This window comes from Opisthorchis viverrini (assembly GCF_000715545.1).
Source record: "Opisthorchis viverrini unplaced genomic scaffold opera_v5_731, whole genome shotgun sequence".
Taxonomy (NCBI): Eukaryota; Metazoa; Platyhelminthes; class Trematoda; order Opisthorchiida; family Opisthorchiidae; genus Opisthorchis; species Opisthorchis viverrini.
Window position 1 is genome coordinate 41,322 of NW_008752402.1, and position 24,552 is coordinate 65,873.

The following is a 24,552-nucleotide window of genomic DNA, read 5'->3' on the forward strand; positions in this document are numbered from 1 at the left end:
GTGCCTTTCAGGTGAACGACAGCCACTGACCGACAAGAACAAAACCGACCCGGGAAACTTGGGCAAAAGCCTCGATCCTGTGTATCAATCCGTGAATCCGTGACGCTCGTTTTTGATTGGTCCAGATGCTCGCATCTTAGAGCATGACTTCGGGTCGCTCGCCGATGCGCCGTAAAGTCGACTATCCGGCGTGGTTAGTCGATCCAGTTGTCCCTGTCATTCTGGTTCTCATCGCCAGGAAAACTTACTGGATGTGGTTGGTTCGGAATAGATCAGCGGTTGACTTGTGAACTAGAAAATAGGCCTTCCGTAGTTTGAATCCACGCATACCGTGTTCATACTACCTGGGATTTTGCATTACAGCTCCGTGATCCTGCGTGATAGCTAATTGATAGGAGGGTGCTATGGTTGAATGGGTTTTATATGCTTTGTTCTCTTTGGCTAATTGCCCTCACCTGAGTGTCATTTGGTCTTTAGTCTTGGAGACCTTTATAATGGTCGAACACCGGCTCTTACCAATGAGGTAATATCCACCGCAATGCAACCGAGTTCGCTGCATTTTTTATTGGAAGTCAGTAGTGCTACGCGGAGCAGGTAGTGGAGTTTGACGTCTGCTTTACCGTCTTCAACTACCTTATTGGGGTTTGTGTAGCTGCCTAGGTCGATAGATTTGCCGACAAATCAACGGACTTGTAGACAGGCGTAACTTTTTTATGGCTCACCCCGTTTGTAGCCATCGTACTGTTAGTAGGAAAAACCTAACAGCTAAGGACATATTCCCGCTTTAACTCTTCATCCCGTTGAGAATTCGATGCTGCTCGCACTTGTGCTCCCGTCGCCAACAAGACTATGGATATGTTTTTCAGGTGCAAGACCGGCCTGTCCAGTGGAACTGCCTGAAGTTTTTGTTTTCAGTCCAGTTTATCCGTTTATCAGCATGTCCTCAGGGTACTTCACTTTTAGCTGTTATAATTTCATTTACCGGAACGGAGGTAACATGTCCAAGCATGGAGGTGATTTAATCAGTTTGTTAATGCTGAATAGGTATAGTCATTTGATGGAGCGGGAAACTGAGAAGGATTCCCACTCATCATATGGTTGGGCCATGTGTTTCAGCATCAGTAGCCACTAGGTAAATGAGTTCCGAGGTCCGCTATCAGAGAGGCGGGGTTGATTGACGTGAACGGTTTTACCAACTAGTGCGTTATATTTGGTCGCTCAGCCATAAAACTGTCAAAAAAGGCTCTTCGAGTTAGACGATCCTTGGACATATGAAGTATATCTTGTATTCACCGTAATCTGTTAAGTGTGAGTAACCCACATGTTACGAGAGAGCCCCTTCGTAAAACCAACACATTGTTAATCCGGTATTCCAATCAGACCGGATCAGTTTTTGAGGGATTTTGGTAGTCTGCTCCTATTTTTTCATGCGTAGATGCCACATTTAAGATCCCTAAGTCAATAAATTCCAAATGCTGATGTATATCCTGCTCATGACATATACGCGTCATATCGGCTCCGTGGATGTCGGCCTTTCCAATTCGATTCAGACATGTTCACCGGTATTTATACAATTGCAGAGAACGATGTAGCTCAGTGGTTAAAGTGCACACTTACTGATCGGAATGTCCGTGGTTTGGATCCAACTGTGGCACCTGGTCCGCTCCTATCTAAGCTTGGCAGGATCTCAGCTCTCGTACTTCGAGTGGCGTCGCCGTTAGACACCGAAGAGGTGTTACAGTTGCACAATTCGTATTGTAATTTATTTATGCGACTGTCCAGGTCAATAGATTTATCCACCAGATTTGTGAGCATGGTCATCAGGTTCGATCCCGCCCAGTACATTCGCGGGTGTGATGAACACATCAAACACTTGATTTCTTTCAGCTGTAGCACCCTTTCGGTACCTAGCTGCCACGCTACCCGAAGGAAGCACGAGGGCTGGGATGCTGCCAGGTTACCCAAGTCTAGACAGGGGAAGCCGAGATACAGAGGCCGGGTTCGTAACACGGACCTTCTGGTCAGTAAATTCGCGCTCTAACCCCTTGTGGGGAACCCAGGTTGATCCTCACAAATTCGTAGCTCCTGGTAATCGGTCTGTCTTCGCAAAAAAGTGCCATAGAACACCTTGGATGTCACAGCTACCTTGCCGATGCCAAGCTGATTTTTCACCTGATGTCCTTGCGCTTTTTGGAGACTGGATGTGGGTGCGTCAGTGTCACCAATATTCTGCTTTTGTTCCAAGCGTTCTGTAGTAAAACCCTCAGATTACTCAACAGAACTTCAGCTTACAGACCACCCGGTCCGGGCGCCTCATCGAATTCGAGGAAAGAAAAGAAAGCGTTCAGCTGTAGCACCCTTTCGGTGCCTAACTGCCATGCCACCCGAAGGAAGCACGAGGGCTGGGATGCTGCCAGGTTACCCAAGTCTAGACAGGGGAAGCCGAGATACAGAGGTCGGATTCGAACCACGGACCTTCCGGTCAGTAAATTCGCGCTCGAACCACTTGAAGCATCTCGCCTCCGAAAACTTGATTTAGTTTATTTGAAATGATTCGCGTCTTTGAATGAGCTGATCCAGGGAGAGCAATGTGGTCTATGCACTCAATGTTGCAAGCAATTATTTGTGGTTCATTTAGATCTCCGAGCTTTCGGATGCGTACTGTTGTTTAATGTTGCGCGTCGATTACAAAGTGGAAGAGGAATGGTGAGGGAGGACAGTCATGACACTTGACGCTGTGAAATCAGGGGACATCTTATGCTCACACGCGCTCGCAAGGGTTCGCATACAATGGACTCAAGGGGTAGAAAATTTAGAACAGATAACCTTAATTAACTGGCCTTGTCGCATTTTCTGACGATTAACTAAGTGAGAAGAGCTTTCAGATTCAGGAAACAACCAACCTGGTACTTTTGAGAGGGTGATGCCCTTTTAATAAATTGTTTCAAAGTAAAGATACGGCTGTTGCATTCTCAACCAGGTTGGAACCCAGGTTGATCCTCACAAATTCGTAGCTCCTGGTAATCGGTCTGTCTTCGCAAAAAGTGCCATAGAACACCTTGGATGTCACAGCTACCTTGCCGATGCCAAGCTGATTTTTCACCTGATGTCCTTGCGCTTTTTGGAGACTGGATGTGGGTGCGTCAGTGTCACCAATATTCTGCTTTTGTTCCAAGCGTTCTGTAGTAAAACCCTCAGATTACTCAACAGAACTTCAGCTTACAGACCACCCGGTCCGGGCGCCTCATCGAATTCGAGGAAAGAAAAGAAAGCGTTCAGCTGTAGCACCCTTTCGGTGCCTAACTGCCATGCCACCCGAAGGAAGCACGAGGGCTGGGATACTGCCAGCTTGCCCAAGCCTAGACAGGGGAAGTCGAGTGGCGGAGGTCGGATTCGAACCACGGACCTTCCGGTCAGTAAATTCGCGCTCTAACCACTTGGGCCATCTTGCTCCTGAAATGTACTTTTGAGGTGTTCATCCCATTGCTCAGTGCAGCCATGCTGAGAACGCATTGCCGTCATATCTTTTACACAAATTGCCTAGGTAACACCTGTCTTTTGGCTGGTTGATCGGATCAACTGAAATGGAGCGTGACTGTTCCTCTCTGGACATTCATCAGGGTTCTTTGTCATATTGAAGCCGATCCTTCTGGAAGCTTGGAAGGCAATCAGATAGCACTTCTGCTCTCGTTCGTGACCTCTCTTCTCCATTGGAGTCCCGAAATCGACTCTTCAGGATAAGTTCGGAATATGTGCCCAATTTTTCCCCTCAGATTGTGCGACTCCTCCAACTTGCTCCTCAGTCTATTCCGCAGGCCCAAATGATATCCAAATGCACGATCTGTAGCCTCTTTCTCAATGTATCTAAACACTTCTGTATGTATAATCGTTAGGACCCCTCTAACTCAATTTTCAGTACTCAAAGGAACTTGTGAGTTATGAATGGAAGTAGTTGGATTCATTATGCTGACGTAGCGTCGGTCGAGTTGATCCATTCCTTTAGTATGCATCTCCACCCTCCTGCTATCTCGAAATTTTAACCTGGTCGGTGAGTCGACTTAGGCTCATACAGAACATTCACTGCGAACCCCCTGTCTTCCTTCTAACTGTTTACATTGGCTAAGCTAGTGCAGTCGGAATGTCCGCCATAGTGAAAACCAATAAGTTGAATTGTTTTACCAAAGTAAAACGTGGCTTCGTAAAGAAACACGCCGAATATAGCGCGTCGGTTCTTGCGTTGAGTACAACGGGAAACGAGCTCCCAAACACTGGAAATTTTAAATTCGTAAATCGAGCACATCTACAGCGGCATGGTATACAGACGTAGCCACAATTCCCTAATGTATCTTTCATTTCTAAATGAGTGCAACTGCAATGGACTTTACTTCGAATTCTGTGAAGAAATGACTTCTTTCACAATTATCAACATTATCGTTGACAGCACATCGTTCAACACTGATGCCTTGCTGCCGTAACTCACTTAAATAAGATCACATCCACTAATCTCCTGAAGCGGAACAACTTCAGTCGGTTACGGATTCATGCTCGTGAACATTTATGTCCAATGTCCATGAATATTACATCCACGTATGACTATTCACTTATTGAATTTCGAGGTAGAGTTAAATTCCGTGAAGGTTCCATCACCCAACATCACTGATCTTCCTTGTCCTGGTGACACTATTTTGTTCCGCTGCTGCTTTCCAGAACTCCCTCTAGTCGTACCTCGTCTTCTTCCTCCTCCCATCTCTACGACTAGTTCCATGTGTTTGGAAAAGTTCTTGCGCACTCCATGTCCCCAACTGTAGCCCATCTTGTCCGAACAACAACCTCTGCGTCCCTATCACTCCTATTTTGTCTATAGTTAGAGAGCAAACCTCCGTCGGACAGTTTCCTGGTCTGGTGCATAACAGCTCCATGGGTGATCGCCAGTATGGGTTCAAGTTTCATCGCTCGACTGCCGATCTGTTGGCGTCACACGTATGGTCCGCTGTTCTGGACCAGTTTAGTAAGACCGAAATGACATGCTTTTTTCATGCGCCCAGGACTCGATCGAGCATAGCATGACCCTTTAATTGCCAAACTGCCAATAAGGACTACATCCTGGATTGGGAACTCGGCCAACTGCTCGATTCATGTACGCCCTGACGGTGTTCTTTATTGCTACTTGTGACGCACTAAACATAGTCATCCCCCAGATTAACAAGGCTATCCGGATACGGCAATAGATAATAAAAAGGATAATCGTTCAGCTGTAACACCCTTTCGTGCTTAGGTGCCGTGCCACCCGAAGCAAGCACGAGGGCTAGAATGCTACCAGCTTGCCCAAGCCTAGACAGGAGAAGTCGAAATGCAGAAGTCGAGTTGGAACCATGCACCTTCCGGTCGGTAAATTTACGCCCTAGCCATCTCTCAGCCACGAAAATACAAAACTGAATAGGAGGTGCAGGTATATACCTATTATGTGGACAAACAATCTGCACTGGCTACGAGTTACACAACGCGGAGCTAACTGGAACACATGATCGCACGACGTGTGTGAAGTGTGGAAGTCCGACTTTCGAATAAGCGTGTCGAAAATGGTGGATTCAGATAAATTGACATCAGCAGTCTCCGAAATATGAAGGCATACATCTTATGCACAGAAGGCTAATTTGGTTGGCCGCGAGTCTGCTCCACATAATTATGGTGTCGCGGAACATACCTTCAAAACCTCTACACTCAGATTCACAAGGTCAGCGCAGGTGTTACTAAAGTTCCTGTTCTTTTCCTCACTCCTGTTTATCGAAGATATCCATTTTGTTCCTGTTGTCTTCATACTTTTGCGGATGATGTGATCTAACACTTATTCTTCTCAAGATCTGCCTTGTCTCAAACTGGTTATGAACGCCAACAGCTCACTGAGTATCAATCACTCTTGGAACTGATTGGACGTTGACTTCAACTGATGCGTTCAACCTTACAAAATCCGCTCATGTTCTTACTGTCTGTGGTCCATACGCCAGCCTCCTACTATTTACTGATTCCAACCTGATCCCTCAATCATCCTTATTGGTTTTTCGTTCGTGAGCAGTCTCACTTCGGCCCGCGTGTTCAACTACCTACAGCATGAGCCGCCAGGAGACTCACTTTCTCTTTTCCCTGTGATAAACATCTCTCACCCTTCAAAATTAGCTTGTGCAATTCCCACATCCACCCCACTACGTAATACTGATGTGTTATATTTCATCCCAAGTAGTACTCAACTTCCCATTAACTCCCATTCCTTGGCAAATAATCCGAAACCACCCTCACTGTTTTGTCTGTTTGTCTGTCCGTTAACATGAGTTCCGATGTACAGAGGCCTGTGTTCACTCTTGGCAAGAGCTGCCCTCATAATCTAACTCAGTTTTGTTCAACCATTTAATGTCCTCATATATTTCTATTTTTCAAGCGAGCCTCACTTTTCACCTCGCCACATTTTTATATCTTTCTACACGTTTTAAACATGTGATTTTGATTTTTGAATGCCCATTGCTCCGCGTAAATACGGAGAAATGTTCTGTTGTCCTTATTCTTCTCCATTTTAGCTTTCAATGCAGAGTACTGGAAGAGATAGTATCCGTGCTTCAAAGAAGCGGCGCCACAGCCATGGTCTGGATGGAACCCCCGTCTCCGAGAAGAAAAAAGAGCTATCCCACACTGTATCCCGAAATGCCACGATAAGCAGAACTCCTAAGCGCGTTCACGAGGAAGACAACGAAGAATTGAGTAACACTGCAAATGCTGTACTTCAGTCCCCTGGGTCCCCTACCGTCAAGCGTCCGCGGAAAAAGCCATCACTGCTGGGATCATCAGATCTCCAGGTATGATCTTGGTCAATTTTAAGCTTCTGCCGTTTTCGCTTCCACGCAAAATAATTTCACTTTCCTGCATGAGTTACCAGTCACTTTTGCTTCATTGGTCAACTGCGTGAAGTAAGAGTTCTTTTGTTTCTTCAGGCATTCTCTCGGACGTTAAGGTCGTGGCTTCGGTGAGCAGTTCACAATCACCTGATTATAAGTCCGGTACGATATCGTTTCCGGAGTGAATTAGTGACCGACTGGTATTAACGGAGTTAGTACTCTAAAACTAACAGGGTTTTTGACCTGGTCTCATGGAAATACTAAATGAATAAGCCAAAGTAAGATGTCCAGTGGCAGGTGTATTTTGAAAGTCTCAATTTACCCTCCACAGTCTTTGTCTGCCTTAACATCACACCGAGTCATATTTTGATCTCAGTGGGGACACTGTCATGTAGTCTCAAAAAGCCGGTGAGTGAAACTGCAGTGGCTGGAACCAATATGCCTATGGTACACGGTTTACAGCTGGTAAATTGAATTGAATTAATATTAAAACATGAAAACCACTGAGGGACTTCCAAAATAGACGCGAAAAATAATGGCCTTGTAATTATTGGGTTCGTGTTGTCTTGCTGTGATAGCAGTTGGGTAATATTCTCACCCAACTGCTGTAGGGATTCAAGAATAAACATCCGCAGGTAAACACAACAATCCAGGGGCATCTCGTTTACTTGACACGGTTGTGTAAAGGATATAGTGGTTTCTATCGGATAGTTGATCCAATTTCCCATTGTTGCACTTTGTTAGTCGTTCGACTCTGAAAGTTTAGTTCATTTTAGCTTTCCGAGCATGACTGCTCTGCGTATGTCCATGGCTAGCCACAGCTTACTAATATGAGGCTAAGAATGTGAGTGTAAGAAATCAGTGCGATGTCATCCTACAACTGATTGTGTGGCCTAATCAGGAACTAGTTGGGTGAGATTCTCATGACAGTCTCAACAATATTCCAAACCAGATCAGCGGTTCTATTTAATTATTCGTTCATGTCTGTGGTGACCGCGTTTCTTTCGGCAAATCAAAATACGATGGTCTCCAAATTCGTGGCTACATGATACTTTGCACAGTCTTTGGTATACTGCCGAGCAGTTTCGGTCACAATGTGCATCAAACTTCCCTTCAGAATCACAGCATCGGGAACTGATGGTAACTGGATTCGTTTGTTGTTATTGAGTGTTAACAATGTGGAGTTGTGCTGCTCTCCGTAAAATCTGACACATTCAATGGTCAATGTGTTGATTTGGCCACTCGTGTGTCCACTCAATGAAGGAGGCTCATTCGGGTGTGCAAAGTCTGTCAAATGGTCAGACGGGTTTCATACAAATGGGATGTGAATATAACCGTTGAAGGTCTTTGGTGCTTACCTTCATTCAGCAGTATGTTGCTTACACCGTTGTTCCAGTCAGACAGCGCTTCTTTAACCGCGCGGTCATTCCACATACGAAACACGTCATGGAGCCGTTTTGAGGAGCTTGGATGGGATCGTCCAGCTAATGCAACTGGTCGAACAAACAGTTGCTGAAAATCTGTTGGTCCTTTTCCGTGACGCGAAGTTGATGTTCGTACCTTTGGGACAGGACGGATTACCGTCTTATCATCCGAGTACGATGTCCGTTTTTCTGTATTTGGAGGTCAGTGTCAATCGCTACGTCAGTGTGTTGTTTTTTCTCCCAACACGGAGCTGAAGAGGAGCTGAATAGTCTCCGCTTTTTCATGCTACCCTCTTTACATGGGATGCAGCTATTCTCGCCAGTATTTTTTGTTTTAGTTCCTAGAACCACGGCTCTCTTGGCTAATTTTCTGATGTTTTGGGATAAGCCATGTTTGCCAGTTTTGCTCTAGAGCTGATTTTTTCTTTCATTTGACACTTACAGCTTTTGTGGTTGTCCAGTAATGAGCGATTAGGTGGGTATGCTCACAGAAAGTTCAACATTCAAGCATTTCAACAACCTTTCCAAGGAAAGCCGTTAACAAGAGAAGTTTTCGTGTATAACGCATCCCATAGAACTTATCAGCCCTGATCTTTTTTTCACCAAGAGGTCTTCCGGTAGTTTTCGTTAGATGTACCGACAGAATTAAGCCAGTCTGGTAGGCATTTTAGGGTACCTCATTTTAGATATGAAAATGGTTGGTCATTAAATTGAGTTACTTCTTAGTTTTTTTACCCCATGGCAACCATACACACCTCGGGACACCTCACCGTAATCTTGGGTCATTAGGTTTTTATCGAAATATCCTCTAACACTGGAGCAACTGCGGTCAACTCCGGGAATCGTTTGTTCCTTTTGGGCATGGAAAAGATCTACTAACGTTGAAGCAGGTTCGCTTATGAGTAACCTATATCCAAAGCCCGCTAAAATTTTATGAGGTTTCGCATTTTATTCCCGGAGTTGCAAGGTGAACGGTTAAACTACGCTTGCTGAGTGAATAAAAATGTGGAGTCTACGAGCACCGAATTTCTTCTAATCGAAGTCTGTAACCTGGGTTTCCACAGCACCAGCGGCACCCGATTTAAGTCAGTGCGTGACCTTACTCATGATATGGTAGACGGTTTATGAGTTAGATTGTAGTTGGAGCACTAGTATGGAGCTGTTGTGGATGCATCAGTCTATGAATTTCGTGCATTTTTCACGGCTACTGCAGTGCTGAGGAAACGTATGATCCGCACCTGAAGGATAAGGTTGACTTAACTGTCAAAGAACGACTATGTGGATAACTAGGATCTGTATTAACGACATGCGTACCCCGTTTTTCGTCTAGTTCAACAAACTGCAACGTTGTCTTAATTTGAGCTGTGTAGGAGGGCCCTTACCTCAGCCACTATCCGCATGCGCGTTGTGGAAGAAGAAAGCTCTAAAAGTTGAAAACCGGTCATTGAATTCACCGCGAGTGACTGCAGTCGGTCTATGTTCTGGTGTTGATTGCGGTACAAAACCCTTCCTAATACAGGTTGCAGTCACACTTATCATCAATCTTGGGTTGGGATCCTCCCATTTTTGCTATACTTCAGTGTGCCTTTATAGGGGAGTTGTCCTAATATCCTATGAAAATTAATTAATAGCTCATCAAGCTTTTGCCGAAAGGTTAGAATGTTGACTAATTTTGACCAGGATTACTAATATGATCATAATGCTCCTAAATAGCATAGAATATGTACCCAGGGGCGCATAAACGTGGAACGTTCTACATGATATTCCCAGTGTATTGCGGCCAGAATCGATCACGGTTACTCATGTTGGTGCTGCTTTTTTCAGTGGGCTTTTGTGCCCGCGCGCTGAAAGTTTTGTCCTCTGTGGACAAGTGGGAATGAGAAGTCACGGGACATTTTTTACTCCACTTGTATTTTTCCGAGGATATCCCCTTCGGAGTGTAGTACGCAATCACAAATGACGGTGTGATCATCCTAGTACTAAGAAACCGGAGCATTTGGAAGAGAATTAAGTAGAGATTGGTCTTTTTGGGGGGGGTTCGTGTGACTTTATTCGCACACCATGGTTGGTTCTTTCGGGGGGGGGTGGGTTCGTGTGACTTTATTCGCACACCATGTTTGCTGCTAACGGGCGTAATCGTTCTAATTCCTAAAAAACCTTTCATTTCGCAGAAATACGAGGGGATGTATACGTCAACTACAGAAGTCACTTCACAGCCTGGTCAGAAGGTGGCACTTCTATCCATGATACGACAACGTTTAGGTATGTCATGCCGTTCATAAAGTTTTTCTCTACCGTGTTACTACTGAGTTATTGGTAAGTAGCCAGTATTTCTTGCGTTTTGGTTAGTAACGCAGGTAACCCCCAGCCCAAAATTGTGCTTTCTTTTGCCTGTCGTGTTCTGTTCACCGGCTTCAGGTAGATGATCGAACTTATCTGTGTTTACTTGAGTGGGTGTTCACTCAATCTATTTAAAGCAACTGTGTTTGTGGATGATTTAGCAGGATCTTCCTATTTGGTGTCTTATTTTTCACTGCTCTTCGTCACGGATGTGATGGATCCAGCCTGGTAACAGACTCTTTTGCAATTAGTATAAGGAAATCTTTACTAACCTCTTATTTGTTGATCAAAATCCTTAATCTAAGGGTACTGGTCTAGATAGGGGAAGCAATCAACAGGGTGTTTAATGAAGGTCCTGACAATGACAGTCCTGTAATCTTTTCGAGAACGATTTTTATTTCAAATGTCTGGTTTTATTTCACACAACATGCCGTATGTATGTACGTATGCTGTATGCCATGTATACCGTAGGCATTGAGATGTCTGGAATGACTCTACCCCAAATGGAAGATTTCAGCTCACAGCATGACTAAATGTATATGACAGCTTGGGTCGGAGCAGTCGACCGGATCATTTGAGGACGTACTTAGCCTTGGTTCGTGCCCCTTAATTTAAAAGTATATGCTGTATGGTGCTACAATATCGCGACGAGCCTTCAGTGCTGTCGTAAATTGAATGACACTATCATACATATATATGAAAACGCGCAAAACCACTTTCACATGCTTACCGGTGGTGAGTGGTAAAAAAACAACTTTCACATGCTTACCGGTGGTGAGTGGTCTAGGTGACTCATGGTGTTGCTGTTTCGCTTTCACCAAGTCATTAGGACAACCAGGGCTACCGAACTCATGTGGGTACATTCCAAAAGTGTTGCACAACAGGTGAGTTAATTTTGGCATGTTTCTTTCCCTGCTGAACAATCGCACGTTGTATGTTCGGAAACTACCACGAAATACGAGTTTGGCTCAACTGAAGGCACTTTGTCCTACTTCAATTAACGCTCGTCTACCGACAAAAGCGTTTTCTAACCGACGTAGGTAAGCGCACCCTTAATTTTAGCCAATATGTGGTCTTGTTGGCCCACGTTGATAACCGAGATCGAACCACAATTCTAGTGATTTCGTCCGATACTGCTTCTTAAGAGGAACTCTGTCTGAACATAGTTTATCAGTTGACCATACTTTGTGGGATTGTGTAATTTCGTGCATGGTATTAATTTTACTTATAAGGTGAATCGACGTTTGAAGGCCGAGAATGACTGTTTTCTTTGTTTCGAACCATGGATAGGGTAGATTTCACGGATCTATGCAACGATCTGATCGGAAAATCGCGGGTACGAATCCCTGTGGAAAACTTCACAGTACTTTGTGACACCAACTAAAGACAACAATATAATGTCTAAGGTATTCATATGTGCTCACTGCCATGGAAACTGTAGCCTCCGGGCTGAGGTAATGACAAGTCCCGTAGATCTGTACAGAAAAGCTGCGGCTTAGACTCCAAATGCAGACTTGTTGCATCCGAACTTGCGTCTATTCTATCCCCAGCTCAGCTACGGCAGTCTTGGCCGAGTGACGAACGATGAAACCTGATACACCAGTCATTAATGCACGGCTGCTAAATGTTTATTCTTCAGTGACTTGAAATATACCGTGTACCATTCCGTTCACCAGCCTGTATGTGTTCTTGCTTAGTGTTTATAGCTTTGTTGTGAAAAATTCAAACCTATGGGAGAGAGAGGCGTACAATTCGGTGGAAACTAGTCTCACTTAGTTTGTGAGGCTCACTTTTATGGGTGCTTGATTCTGAGTGCTAAAGTGAGCCTTATTTTCATACACTTTGACCACCTTTGTTCAGAACGATGATCAGCATACAGTTATACTAAGTGCTGTTTGTACAAAAAGAACCTCTTACTAGTTGCAGTTTTGGGCTGAAAAATTCCCATATTCCCCTTCAGGCATGCATTCATAGAATTCAAGTCGGAAGAATCGGCAAGAAATGCACTGAAGTCAATCGTCGGTAAACTTATCGCTGATCGACCAATTAAGGCGGAACTATGCTTTGAGCGATCGAACACTGAAACTAATCCGAATGCGGATAGAGGTCAAAAGAAAAGTGGCGAAAAGCCTATTCAATGGTCGAAACCCAACGAACGTCAGTTGCGAGATTTCTCACTTACCACACTGCATGTATCGTGTGTTCCACGCAATACGACACCGGATGAGGTTAGACAACTGTTCCCGCAAGCGGTCTCTTTTGACTTCAATATGCACCCGAAAGATAAAGGAATTGGGTAGGTTTCGTTTCTCTCTGAATGAGTTGAATGAATTCTTATCACATTAATAATGGAGTATTAATGACAGTCACCAGATATAGTGAATTTCAGCAACTTGTCTGTTATGGAGGTGGTGCTTCAGGCCTTAAGGACAAGTATACAATTTTCGGGGACAACCAATATACGTGTGGTGGACCTATTTAGTATTAGTATGTAGTTTACCACCGAATTGACCTGAATGAAAATGCCTCTATTTAGTATGGTGAAGCTGCAGCTCTCTCGCCCCATGGTGGCGCCCATAAATATTGGTTATTGTTTGTTGACTAGGTGGCAGCTGGTCTTTTCACCGAGTTTGGTAGCTGGTCTGCTTTAACTTGTAAGCTATACCCAAGCTCGGCGAAGAGATCAACCCCCACCTGATCTACAGCTACTCAGCCCATTCACGACTTTTACCGCTGGGGTTGTCATTGATGGTAACGCAAAACTTATGTATTGAATGCAGACGGCAGTCAAACTGTGTAGTTGGTAATTGAGTTTCCAGTTTGACTATGGTGTTCCGAAACCCCGCGCCGTTTTGATCGTGACTATGCTGGTATCCCTTACAAGATGCGTTGTTAAAATCCATAGAATGACCGGCCTGGATTTCTGAAGTATCTCGACGAATATCTCAGGATCACCCGGCCTGAAGTCAGGATGACATGAGTGGTGTGTATTGTTTCGGGTTTTAACGTCCATTGGGCACCTTATGCCGGGCACCTTTGGGCACCTTCTCCCGATACACTAGTTTTCCATTTGCGTCATAGTGGGAATCTCATAGAGGTATTCCTAACGTGGAACAAAATCCATTCGTCCATCCGCGAAATGTGTGTGCGTCGTCGCTGTGAAGCCGGAGGGAAGCACAAGCACCGAAATACTGTAAGTTTGCTCAAGTGTAGACAGGAAAAATGTGAGGCCAGAGTGGGGTTTGAACAAAGAACTAAGTGAACCGAACGGCTAACAATACCATAAGAATCAACGGAAACTGTTAGAGGTGAAGTCTGTGTTATACCAAATACCATGAAGTTTACCCTATTAGTTAACTATTTGACTACTTTGTTTGGGCCAACATATTTTGCTCTTTTATCAAACTACTGAGTCGAGATGCCAGTGTTACTAAATAAATGTTGTGTGTAAACGGCCGGTGGATAGGAACTGAGTCAAGGTGGTTACGTCTAACAAAGCTTGTTGGTATTTTGTTGGATGAGGCCTTTGTGGAGTGGAGCTCGCAGTGACCCCGAAGAAGTACAAGTTGAAGAAATCTTTTTACTGATTATGATCACACGCACTTAACCGTTTATACTTTTAGTGTATCCAACATCGATTGAAACATGGATAATTTATAACATTCTTCGAAATCGATGGGGAAGAGTTCGTTACTTGCTAGGGAACCCTGAAATTTCCTGCGAATGGTCTCAGTTTTGTTGATGGGTGTTGTATCCTCGAAGTTGTCCACGGCAATAACGAACAGCAATGACTCAGTCTTTCGCGTAACTGCATTCACTCCGTTTCTAATAGAGCCTTTGCGTTTCACACGTCGACTGTATTAACAGCGGTATGGCTGACACCTGATCATACTCCTCTTATCCGAGTTCATCCCGACCTATTTTTATTGCATTCCTTTCTCCTTTGATACAGGTCTTGCCGCGTAGCATTTTCCTCCGAGCAAGACGCTTTTCAAGCATTTACCTCACAACACAATGCAATCATACGTGACTGTCCAATAATTGTGAACTTTGCTTTTAAGAAGGTAGGTTAGCGCTTGTGCACAGGTTTGTTTTGTGCTATCTTAATCTTTATAGACTTTTGCTATTCTGTTTGAGTGGATGTGATTTTCCGAAGTATCACCGTCGCCTTAGTGCTAACTGCGTATTCCTTTATGACCGAATTGGTTCAATAGTTGATTTAGACGTTGTCTTGAATTCAGGGAACTACGGGGAATGCAGTGGTATTCATAGTTTCCCCTGTAGAGCCTTACCCCTCAAAAGCTACTGCTTTTGGGAATTCCATTGACGGGCAACAGCACTTCAAAAGGAATTTAGAAAGTCCTATTTCTTTCTTACCGATACCGATGAACCCAAAATTTGTCAAGTACGACCGCGTATGTATACTTAGTCATTGCTGTATTGGTCACATCAAGCCTATCTTATTGGGACCAGTTACTGGGATTGACAGTGTAAACACCACCGTTGGGCTTGTGACTTGTTTATGTTACGGGGAACGATAATACGTACCAACAGGGTGGGCTTATTCTGCTTGATTCACTGCTTTTGTCCTTAATCTCGGCGTTTGCAAAACACATATCAAGCAGAGTTATCTCTTATTCACTTGAAGCAATTGTCGGCTCCGCATTAAAGTTGAGAAAGTAGCACCGTTCTCTTTCATGGTTGTTTAAAGATGGATACGAAACCAGGATCTCAGGCTTACTTGAAACATCGTGCTCAAGTAGGAATGACGTTATATCTGCTACTGAGTTTGAAAACACTTCTATCTACATTGGCAAAGTTCCATATGCAATAATACACCCACGAAATTGTCAAAGAATGAGCTTTCAGACCTTGTTTTTGCAAGTAAACTGTTCCACACATATTATGGAAAACCTCGACCCGCACATCGAACACTGGTCCAGGCGTTGTGGGGCTTGAATGCTTCAGTAATCCAGTCTGACATATTGGTTTGAATTCCGTTCTTCAGCTATGCCAGGAAGACTTAGGGGAGCATCTAGATGAGGTTCATCAAGCCCTCACACTGGAAGCAGTTGTACCACTGCGCGATCGCGAGGAAGACTAAAGTATTAGGCTGAGCTAGGTGTGGGAAGGCCCTAAGGTGTATGTCATAGGCAAACGGCATGTTTTTATGGAGGCGGAAATAATGTATTCCTCCGAGTAAGGACGGTTCAGAATTCCACCAGGTGAGCCACACTCCGATTGCCGAACGGTGTGCTATGAACACCGGCAGCTTATCAAATAGGCTCAAAAATATACTAGATCTTGACAAGAGTCCGATCCCGCTATGAACGTATCCGTTGTACGCAACAACATCAGCGCCTTAATTCCTGTATTTTATGGCTAGCCCACTGCCCTTTAGCGGAGTTGATCGGACTTTTAGTTCAGGGACTCCGGATAGGGTCGCCTAACAGAGCACTGACACGTGCCACTCTGCAGGTCAGGCTGTTGGGTCAAAGACCAGGAATGAGGCTCCGAAACTGAACTTTAAATTTCAATGCTTATCGCTTCCAACAGTGGAGCTTGGACACCCCATACAAACCCTATGTTTCGGCCTAGGTAACGGAGCAGTATTGGTCGATGCTTCCCACAACCCTTGTTACAGTTCGAATGTCCATTCAGCTGTTCATCGCCTAGCCATTGTTCCATGCTGGCCATACGATGCGTGCCAAAATAACTTGAAAAATTCTGCAAATTTAAGCTACATTGTAGCTTTTAGTTTTCGTACTCTTTTAAGTTTGGCAATGAACCTTCCTGACTGAAATTTGCTCTTCATGTTGATGTAGTGCGGCCAATTAAGTTATGTGCCGAACATCGCCTGTTCCTAGACAGCATGAGTTTTGTGTACAAGCGCTCGATCAAACCAGGTTTGATTGTGTGCAACTTAACTACCGGTAGCTAGTCCCAATTCAAGATTATCTTCCTTACAGGGTCGGTCAGTTTGTTTCTGTTCATGTCATTAGGCGAGCTCGCATAAAGACTTGATTTTCTACGGAGTGACAGTGTGAAGCATACTCATCCGATTAATTCACTTCAACGCATTTCCGTAGCTCAACAATATCGGGCTTAGCCCACTGGAAGGTGCCATGCACAACCATGTGGTGGCGTTAGAGAGGTAGAAATTGTAGGAATGGTCCTATAACCTGAAAGGAACGCATGTCACATTTGAGTGGATGACATTCAATTGGAAATTTCGTTGAGTGAACACTTGAACACAGAGGTGAGATCCAATTACCTATGCAAATTCACGGTAAGCTGGAGTTTTCATTCCACCGAATTATGTGGGCTCGGTAGATAGGGTCGTTGGCCTGAAATTTTCGAGTAGCTGAACTAATTTAATATTCAGAAGCAAGAGCGAAATTTACACATGAGTAATTCATGTTTTACTTGGAAACTTCAGTAGTTAAGCTAGAGAGATTGAGAGAGATTGATAAAAAAAGTTTGCTTGGCTTGACAACCTGTCATCGGTTCTTGTTATCCGTAGCCTTTCCAGAATTCCCAGAAACTGGAATTTTGTGGCACTGAACCGCACCAAAGTAAGTCGGGCAGATAATTTCCGGAAAGCACTGGGGCAAGTTAGAATTTTGCGAGAAACCCATTCTCACTTTCAGTTAAAAGTATGAAGATAATTTTTACTAATCAAATTTAACTCGGGTTTTTCGAATTTTCCTATGGATCAGTGCACAGAGGTGGAGCAAATCGGACTCTAAAACACATCCGTTCAACCCTTTCAGTCACTCTTCAGTTTATGACGGCATTGGTGCAGAACTAGCAACCATAACATACCCAACGAGAGTGTGGGAATGCCGGATTTTTTTCTCGTTCTTTGCTCCTTTTGACAAACCTCACGATGATAACGTCCAGGGTTTATTGTGCGTAATATATATATCACCGATCGAGTTAGTTTTATTCAACAGTTTCTTATTACCTATAGCTTTCCTTTAGAACCAGATAAATGAAAATTCGGTGCATGTTGGAAGAACTGTATGAGTTAAACAAGGTTGAGAACCACCACACTACGCTAGTATTCCAATTACCCCGGCAGACATTCAGCCTAGAAAGAGTTATATAAACCACTCGTCATATGCTGCTTATTGAGTTATTTATTTGCGAGACTTATAGGTGGGTGTCCTCAGAATCAACTCTTGGCTGATGTCAGCTAGTTAGATAATATCCCCTTCCCACAAACACACGCACTGCTCCGACTATAGCGTGAGGTGAGTCCTTCAGAAAACACCAAACGTATTACGAAGCACACTATATATGTCCATGCCACAAGCCTTTGAAAACATTCAGAACAGTTTCCCTTACCTATTTCATCAAAACGGAGGGACGTGTGTTACAGGATGCAAAAATTTCACAAGGATTTCCATATACAACTACACAGGACTGAGAGAGTTATAACCGAGTTCATTTAAGCCATACATTCACGTAGCCAACAACCACGAAAGGTGCTAAACGTGGTTCACCAGCTCATTTTGCCTCGCCTTATTATTTCGTCTGTAGCTACTATAGCAAGTGTATGGATAGAACTGAACAGTATCTGCATCCAAGAATCTGTTAACCTTACCCCCCAATTCTCAAGCTCACAGTACGGGCCGATAACAAAAGAAACTGCCATAATGATAGTTTGCCAGCCTTCGTTGTAGCACGATATGCGATTCAGGCAGTCGTACGACGTATCCAGGCACGATACTTACACGCAGTATGAACTCAGTATGCTAGATATCCTGAAACAATGCTGGATCCGGACCCGAGTGCTCCACTTGGCCTAGGTTAATCTTTATATCGTTTCCACCACGCGTGTCTTTTAAACTATCCTGCGTGAGTAGGACTTTGTGTCCTTCTCTTTAAAATGTGTCACGCGTATGTGCAATCTGTAGACAGCTCTCGGGAGCCTTTCCAATTCATAACGCTGATTATACAATCGTTGACAAAATTCTTGTCGTTTTCATACCTTCGTAATCTTTCTTTAAGCGTTAAGTATTTTTCGCCTCTGTTGGATGGTGGATTTCCGCGTTCTCGGGCATGTGTATGCAGATTTTTCTGGAGAAAAACTGGCAACTACTGACAAAGACATGCACATTCAGCTGGTACTGAATGGGAAGTAAATGTGTACAGTGGTTTCGAAAGTGTTGCTAAATCATGACAGCCCGTCTTAACTCTTTGATTGATTAGCTAAAGCAGTGAACTTGATACTCCCTTTTTGATATCTTACGCATATTATGCGACGGTGGTTTCGTAAACCTCATCCAGACTGTTGAACGAGCCTGTGCGTTCAGTAGCGTTTGAAAGATATGCGGTGACCACCAACATCGTTTCCTTATTTTGTCCGAACATACCGTGATAGAAATTGATCTCCTCACTTTCCTCAATAGAAAAAGTGCCTTTAAATAGGTATTTAATAAGTGATTTCACGGCCCGTTTTTGAATACCTTGCTCAGCACAAACCGACTGGAAATGTACTTCAAACCGTGAACACTCGTATCCCGTCAACTCAGCTGATAGGGAACAAACACAAGTCGTCTATGAAGGTTGACGAACAGTCTAAGGAGAAGCTCAATAAGGCACACACTGTATTCTGCGGGCAACAGAAAAAGCCTCAATCGACTACTGAAACCACGACTGAGCCCAAACAGAAAAAGAAACAGAAGAAATCGCTGTCTGGAACGAGCTTGCCGAACGATTTTCCGTTCCCTAAACAACCCAAGGCGAAGAAGCACAAACTAACGTAACTGAGTTTCAGGTTAGTTTGAACTATCACCGAGTATATGACTGCGTTTTTTATTCAACATTTATCAAGGACTCAGCTGGTTCATTATTTTAACCCTTGGTGGAGGATTCCCATTTTTGGAACAACGGTGAGCACAGTTTGCCGCTGTTGACCTGATAACATGTACGACCCTGTCTGGTCGGCATAGGTCGTTACTTGGGCCTCATCGTATTACGCAGTTGTTCGTCTTGGTCTGTGGTTGTCAATGCTGTCTTATGATGCTTGACATTCTTTATCACCTTATTCAGAAATAAACTGGAAACCATATATTGAGAGTTGTCTAATGTCAAGGAGGGGTAAATTTATCCCTGAAAAGCATTCATGGGGTATAATAACAAGATCGTTCGGATGAACTCGACCTTTGCGGCATCTCTTCGACTAGCTCGGCCGTGTGCAAACGAACAGAATAGATCAAAACTGAGTAAACGTCAATCTGGTTAAAATCGATAATCAGTGGTTAAGACTGATAAAGCTGGCGTAGGCCGAGAGTCCAACGACGCAATCCGAACATCTTCGTTTTATCTGATCTTGACACTGGACACATGTTTGACGTTTTAAAGGCTTTTAGGCAGACCTATGAAGTATAAGTCAAGGTAGCAAAGTTTTATGAGATATAAACTTTTTTTATCACACAAGCAATGGGCATCCATATTTTTTAAGTTTTGGCTTTAAATACAGTCGTGTCTTGTACGGAAATTGAGGCTCATGTGACCGAACAGTCACTTGTCCGCCTCACGTGACTGGCCCAAATCACACCAGTTTTACCGGTCCTGACTACTGCTTATCGGTTTTATCTTGACGGAGATTTACCCACAGTTTCGATGGATTCTGTTCGTTTTGTATATGCCCGAGCCTATGGAGGGTCGCCTTCGCCCGAATTATCTTGTCTTTATTCTATCATGGGGACGGTTCAATTTGACGAAACGAGTATCCATGGAAGTTGAAAGGTTTGAATGCCTATCTTCTGTAAAGCATCAGACTCGTGGAAGCAAGCGTACCGATTGATATTGTTCATGACTGTGGGGGGAATTGTTGATTATCCATCGGTTTACACCGTTTAAGAAGTCGTAGCTCGCGGAACAAGTCAACACGTGACTACTTGATTAGTTTTTCTCAGTTAATGGGTAAGTGGCGTCACATTCTGTCCAAGTTCGAGCTAATCACACTGCTGATCAGCCGCTCACGGCCGAACGGTCGTGGGTTCAAACTACTGACCGGGAGCTTCCTGGTTAGAGACTGGAGTTTCGTGGGATGTTCTCCTTAGTAAGAACGAGACACCTGTACAGCACTTCTCCTCTCGGCGTAGACTGGTTCTACTTGAAAGGACGAAATCTCAATTGGAAATTCCTAAATCTCTTCCCAATACCAACAAAATTATAGTAAGTCCGGTAAATATGCCCGCCATACTTTAGAACACGCAATGCAATCACATGATGTCGATATGGTGTCATTCGGCAAATACGCATAAATAATGTGAGGGTTTAGAGAAAGGGCAAACTTCAGTAAAATTGGTCAGTAACGCCAGTCATTAAAATCGTTCTTCAACTTGGAGAGCCACCGGGGATTTGCTGGCGCATGGCATTGTCTGTGGTCTTGTGTGACACTTCCTATGCAAAAGTTCCAGTTATCATATTTTACTGTTACGAATGTGTTCTTTCGGACGGCTTTTGCACAATGTGGTGGCACTTGATATATCTGATCGGATATATCTGATCCGTTAATTAGTATCAATCAAGTAACTGCACGAGTCACGTGGTCCGGTTGCAGCATGACGTGCGCTAAGCCACCTTCAGGTTAGGTATTGTTTCTTACGTCTTACACTATTTGCAGAGCACTCACAAGCAACTGAGTACATCAACGTAAATGAGTCGTGGATGGATACCCTACAGTTCATGTTGGTATTGGGCATACGACCGCCAACTGCACGGCGCCGAATCGATGGGCAAGGTGCCCAGCGTAATTGACTGATGTTTTCAATCATCTGTAAAGCAGTTTGCTCTTTCTTCGAACCCGTATATTAATTATGTATGTATTTGCCGAATGACACCATGCCAAAATCATACGATTACAGCGAATCTATTCTAAGCCATATTAACTTGTACTAGCCTTCTTAAATGACAAGCTTAGTAGCACATTGAATCCCATAAACAGATTTGTAGCTAGGGGCACTAGTCAGTTAAACGTAAACCTTACGAAAGTGCCATTATGTTCTTGTGTCATGCAACATTCCCTGTTTGCACCATTAATCCACTTTCTTTTGCTTGTTTCAGGTGTACTCGTGAACGCCTTTTCCAACAACTGGAGTGTTCGGATTTTGTGAATACACTCGTTTTTCTAAAAACCTTTCATAGCAGTCGAAGTCTTTTTGGAATTGTCGATAGAAGTGGTCTCTAGCTATCGATCATCCCACTATAAATAGATCAGTGGTTAACGATTACTTAACCTCAACGACCAGCAGGGTAACTGTTCCGCATGACTTCCTAAATTTTTCTTATAAAAGTCTTACAGTGTCTAACGAATCCTTACACTTTCCAGCACACCCTGTCGCGCTGGTTACGAACTGTCGTGAAAATCTATTAATTCATTAGTTTTTTCCTTTCTGGGGTTGACTTCTAGGCGGATTGCAGTAGCCTAGCATTCCACCCACAGAGCAAACGTTTTTTTATGTAAGCTTCCTCGAGTAGGGTGGGGGTTGTACCGTACGGTGAATATGGAACCACTTAAGGCCTCGGAGGTTCACGACTGCATGTGTTCCCTCGAGCGTCACCGAGCTTCTGGTCCGGATGACCTCCCACCCGCATTGTTCAAAGATGGGGGTGAAGTCGTCAGTCAGCGCTTGTCTGATCTGTTTGCTTCCATTTGGGAAAAGGAGACAGTCCCACAAAACTGGGGAGAATCGGTGATAGTGCCTATTTCCAAAAAAGGTGCTCGTAGTGAATCTGGTAACCACAGGGGGATCAGCTTGACCCCGGTCGTAACGAAACTCTTAGCGTCACTTGTGCTTCGTCGCCTTACGGTAGCTCGTTAGACACTGACTCGAGAGCAGCCAACGGGATTCCGGCCTGGTGGGGGTTGCGTTGACCAAATCTTCACTTTCCTTCAGGTGCTAGAACAACGCCATACGTATAAGCGACCCACAGTTCTAGTATACCCGGACCTCCAAGGCGCATTCGACTCGGTCAACTGGTCCGTTCTTGAGAAGGTTGCCCATCGAGGAATGCCCCGGAACTTTTTGAACATAGTAAGCTGTTTGTACTCTCCCTCCATTCCTTTTTAACTTCGTGACCGATGAAATAATGAAACGAACGCCGGAAGGTGTCCAAAACCTTGGTGTTCAGATGGCTTGTGACGAAAACCTTGTCGATCTGGAATATGCAGAGGACAATATTTTCTCGTCTTCGATGGGGAGGAGATGGCGCAGGTGGCAAATGGGTACGAAGGAGGTTACGAAACGTTTGGGTGCTGTCGATGGTGCTAGCCTTCCAGAGCGGGGAACGCGTGATCCCCAGTGCGTCTGACTGGAGACTCTGCAAGATATGACTGCCAACCGATGTCAGTGGCTTTCTTGTTGTCAGTTTCTATTCAGGTTGCTCGAAAAGCGTCTGGAAATGTAGGCACCTCGGAATGATTGTAGTAGGCTAGCACTAAGTCCCATCCCCATCCACCCACTTTCATTTTCTTTACAATAAGGCTTCCAAATAAATCATTGTTGTTGGATCGACAAGCCATCCTCAACCCGGTTTGAAGTCTTTTACAGCCTATACAGCGAGACCTGGTTGGGAATCCGGGTATTTGACGAAGCTGCTTCGCACAAACCTTGTAATCGATCGTGATGAGGGTGGAGTTTGGTGGGTTTAGTACAGTAATGAAATCCCTATTGTCTCACTTTGGCAGAAGAAAGCTACGACGATTTAGTTGAAGATCCGGAGAACAGATCAGTATTACTAGGGTTAATATTAGGGGACTTTCAGTGTTACTTAATACAACATAAAATCTAAATAGGGCTATGGTCATATCAAACTAGCCGTTAGGTTCAATTCGCCCTTCTCCAACTCAAATCTGAGCCGCTGTTGGCCCAGGGAGCCGAATTGGCACTTGCCAAATTTGGTTCCAGCGGTTTTATCTCTGTCAAGAATTTCCGCAAATCCTCCATACGAAATCCATACACTGTTGTCAAGAATCTCCGCAAATCCTCCATACGAAATCCATACACACGACAGTTACTGAGCGGGTCCTCTTCTGCGTACCACGATGTTTGTCTTAATGACCAGTCACAGTCGGCATATTTTGGTTTAGGCAAAATATTCTGCTCCTTGTTGGTTGGTTGGCTGGTTTCTTCAGATTCAAACAGAGGGTTCCCATTGCACAAAATACCGTATCGAAACATTCAGTTTCTTCCTTGATACGGCTCCTGGAAGGGACAAGTATCTCCGCCATATTTGTACCCGCTTTGGCGTCGGTTGGCTTAGTGCATGAATCGCATGTAACCGTTATTTCACGGAAGGACTGTAGTGCTTGCGTAATTCGCAGAACAATTTAGAAAACGGCCGGAGTGAAATAAACCACTTGGGTTCACTTTATGCTATCGCAAACGACCATTTTGAGAAGTGTACACTACTTTAGGGTTGGATGATATATCCTTATTATCAAGGATACTACGCTTGTGGTTCTACCTTGAATCACCAAGTGAGTCCTGAACTGTTTCAATCTATCCGATCCCGTATATGATGCTACAGTTAAACCTCAAGATGGTTCAGAGGTTACGGCGCGAACCTAATAACCAGAAGGTCCGTAGTTCGAACACAACCCCTCTATCTCCTCTACTCTAGTCCAGGTTTGGGCAACCTGGCATTATTTCAATCTTCGTGTTTCCCTCAGGTGGTGTGACGGGTAGGCACCGAAAGGGTGTTACAGCACTTGAGCACTGTCCTTCTTCCATATATTTCTCTAATAAATACGCACTCCATGAGATAACTTTCACGCGGGTGGAAGATAACGTTAACCACGACGAAAATAGGTTTGGTAAACTTGCCTGATATGCAGCAGTAATGGCGAGGCCAGTAGTGGAGCACATCGATCTTGATAGCAGTAT

At 44.2% G+C, this 24,552-nt stretch overlaps 2 protein-coding genes across 2 annotated transcripts; one reads left to right on the forward strand and one right to left on the reverse strand.

The window, feature by feature from the left end:
• Positions 1–6,569: 6,569 nt before the first annotated feature.
• On the forward strand, positions 6,570–22,737 carry T265_15688 (hypothetical protein; the record flags this gene model as incomplete). Its single annotated transcript, XM_009178944.1, is given in 8 exon segments — positions 6,570–6,845; positions 10,480–10,570; positions 12,623–12,944; positions 14,601–14,712; positions 19,132–19,418; positions 21,731–21,843; positions 22,145–22,476; positions 22,489–22,737. The coding sequence occupies 8 exon segments, from the start codon at positions 6,576–6,578 to the stop codon at positions 22,735–22,737; spliced, it is 1,776 nt and encodes a 591-aa protein (XP_009177208.1).
• A 756-nt stretch (positions 22,738–23,493) lies between these two features.
• On the reverse strand, positions 23,494–23,847 carry T265_12036 (hypothetical protein; the record flags this gene model as incomplete). Its single annotated transcript, XM_009178945.1, has 1 exon — positions 23,494–23,847. One exon carries the CDS (start codon positions 23,845–23,847, stop codon positions 23,494–23,496), a length of 354 nt encoding a protein of 117 aa, XP_009177209.1.
• Positions 23,848–24,552: the final 705 nt, after the last annotated feature.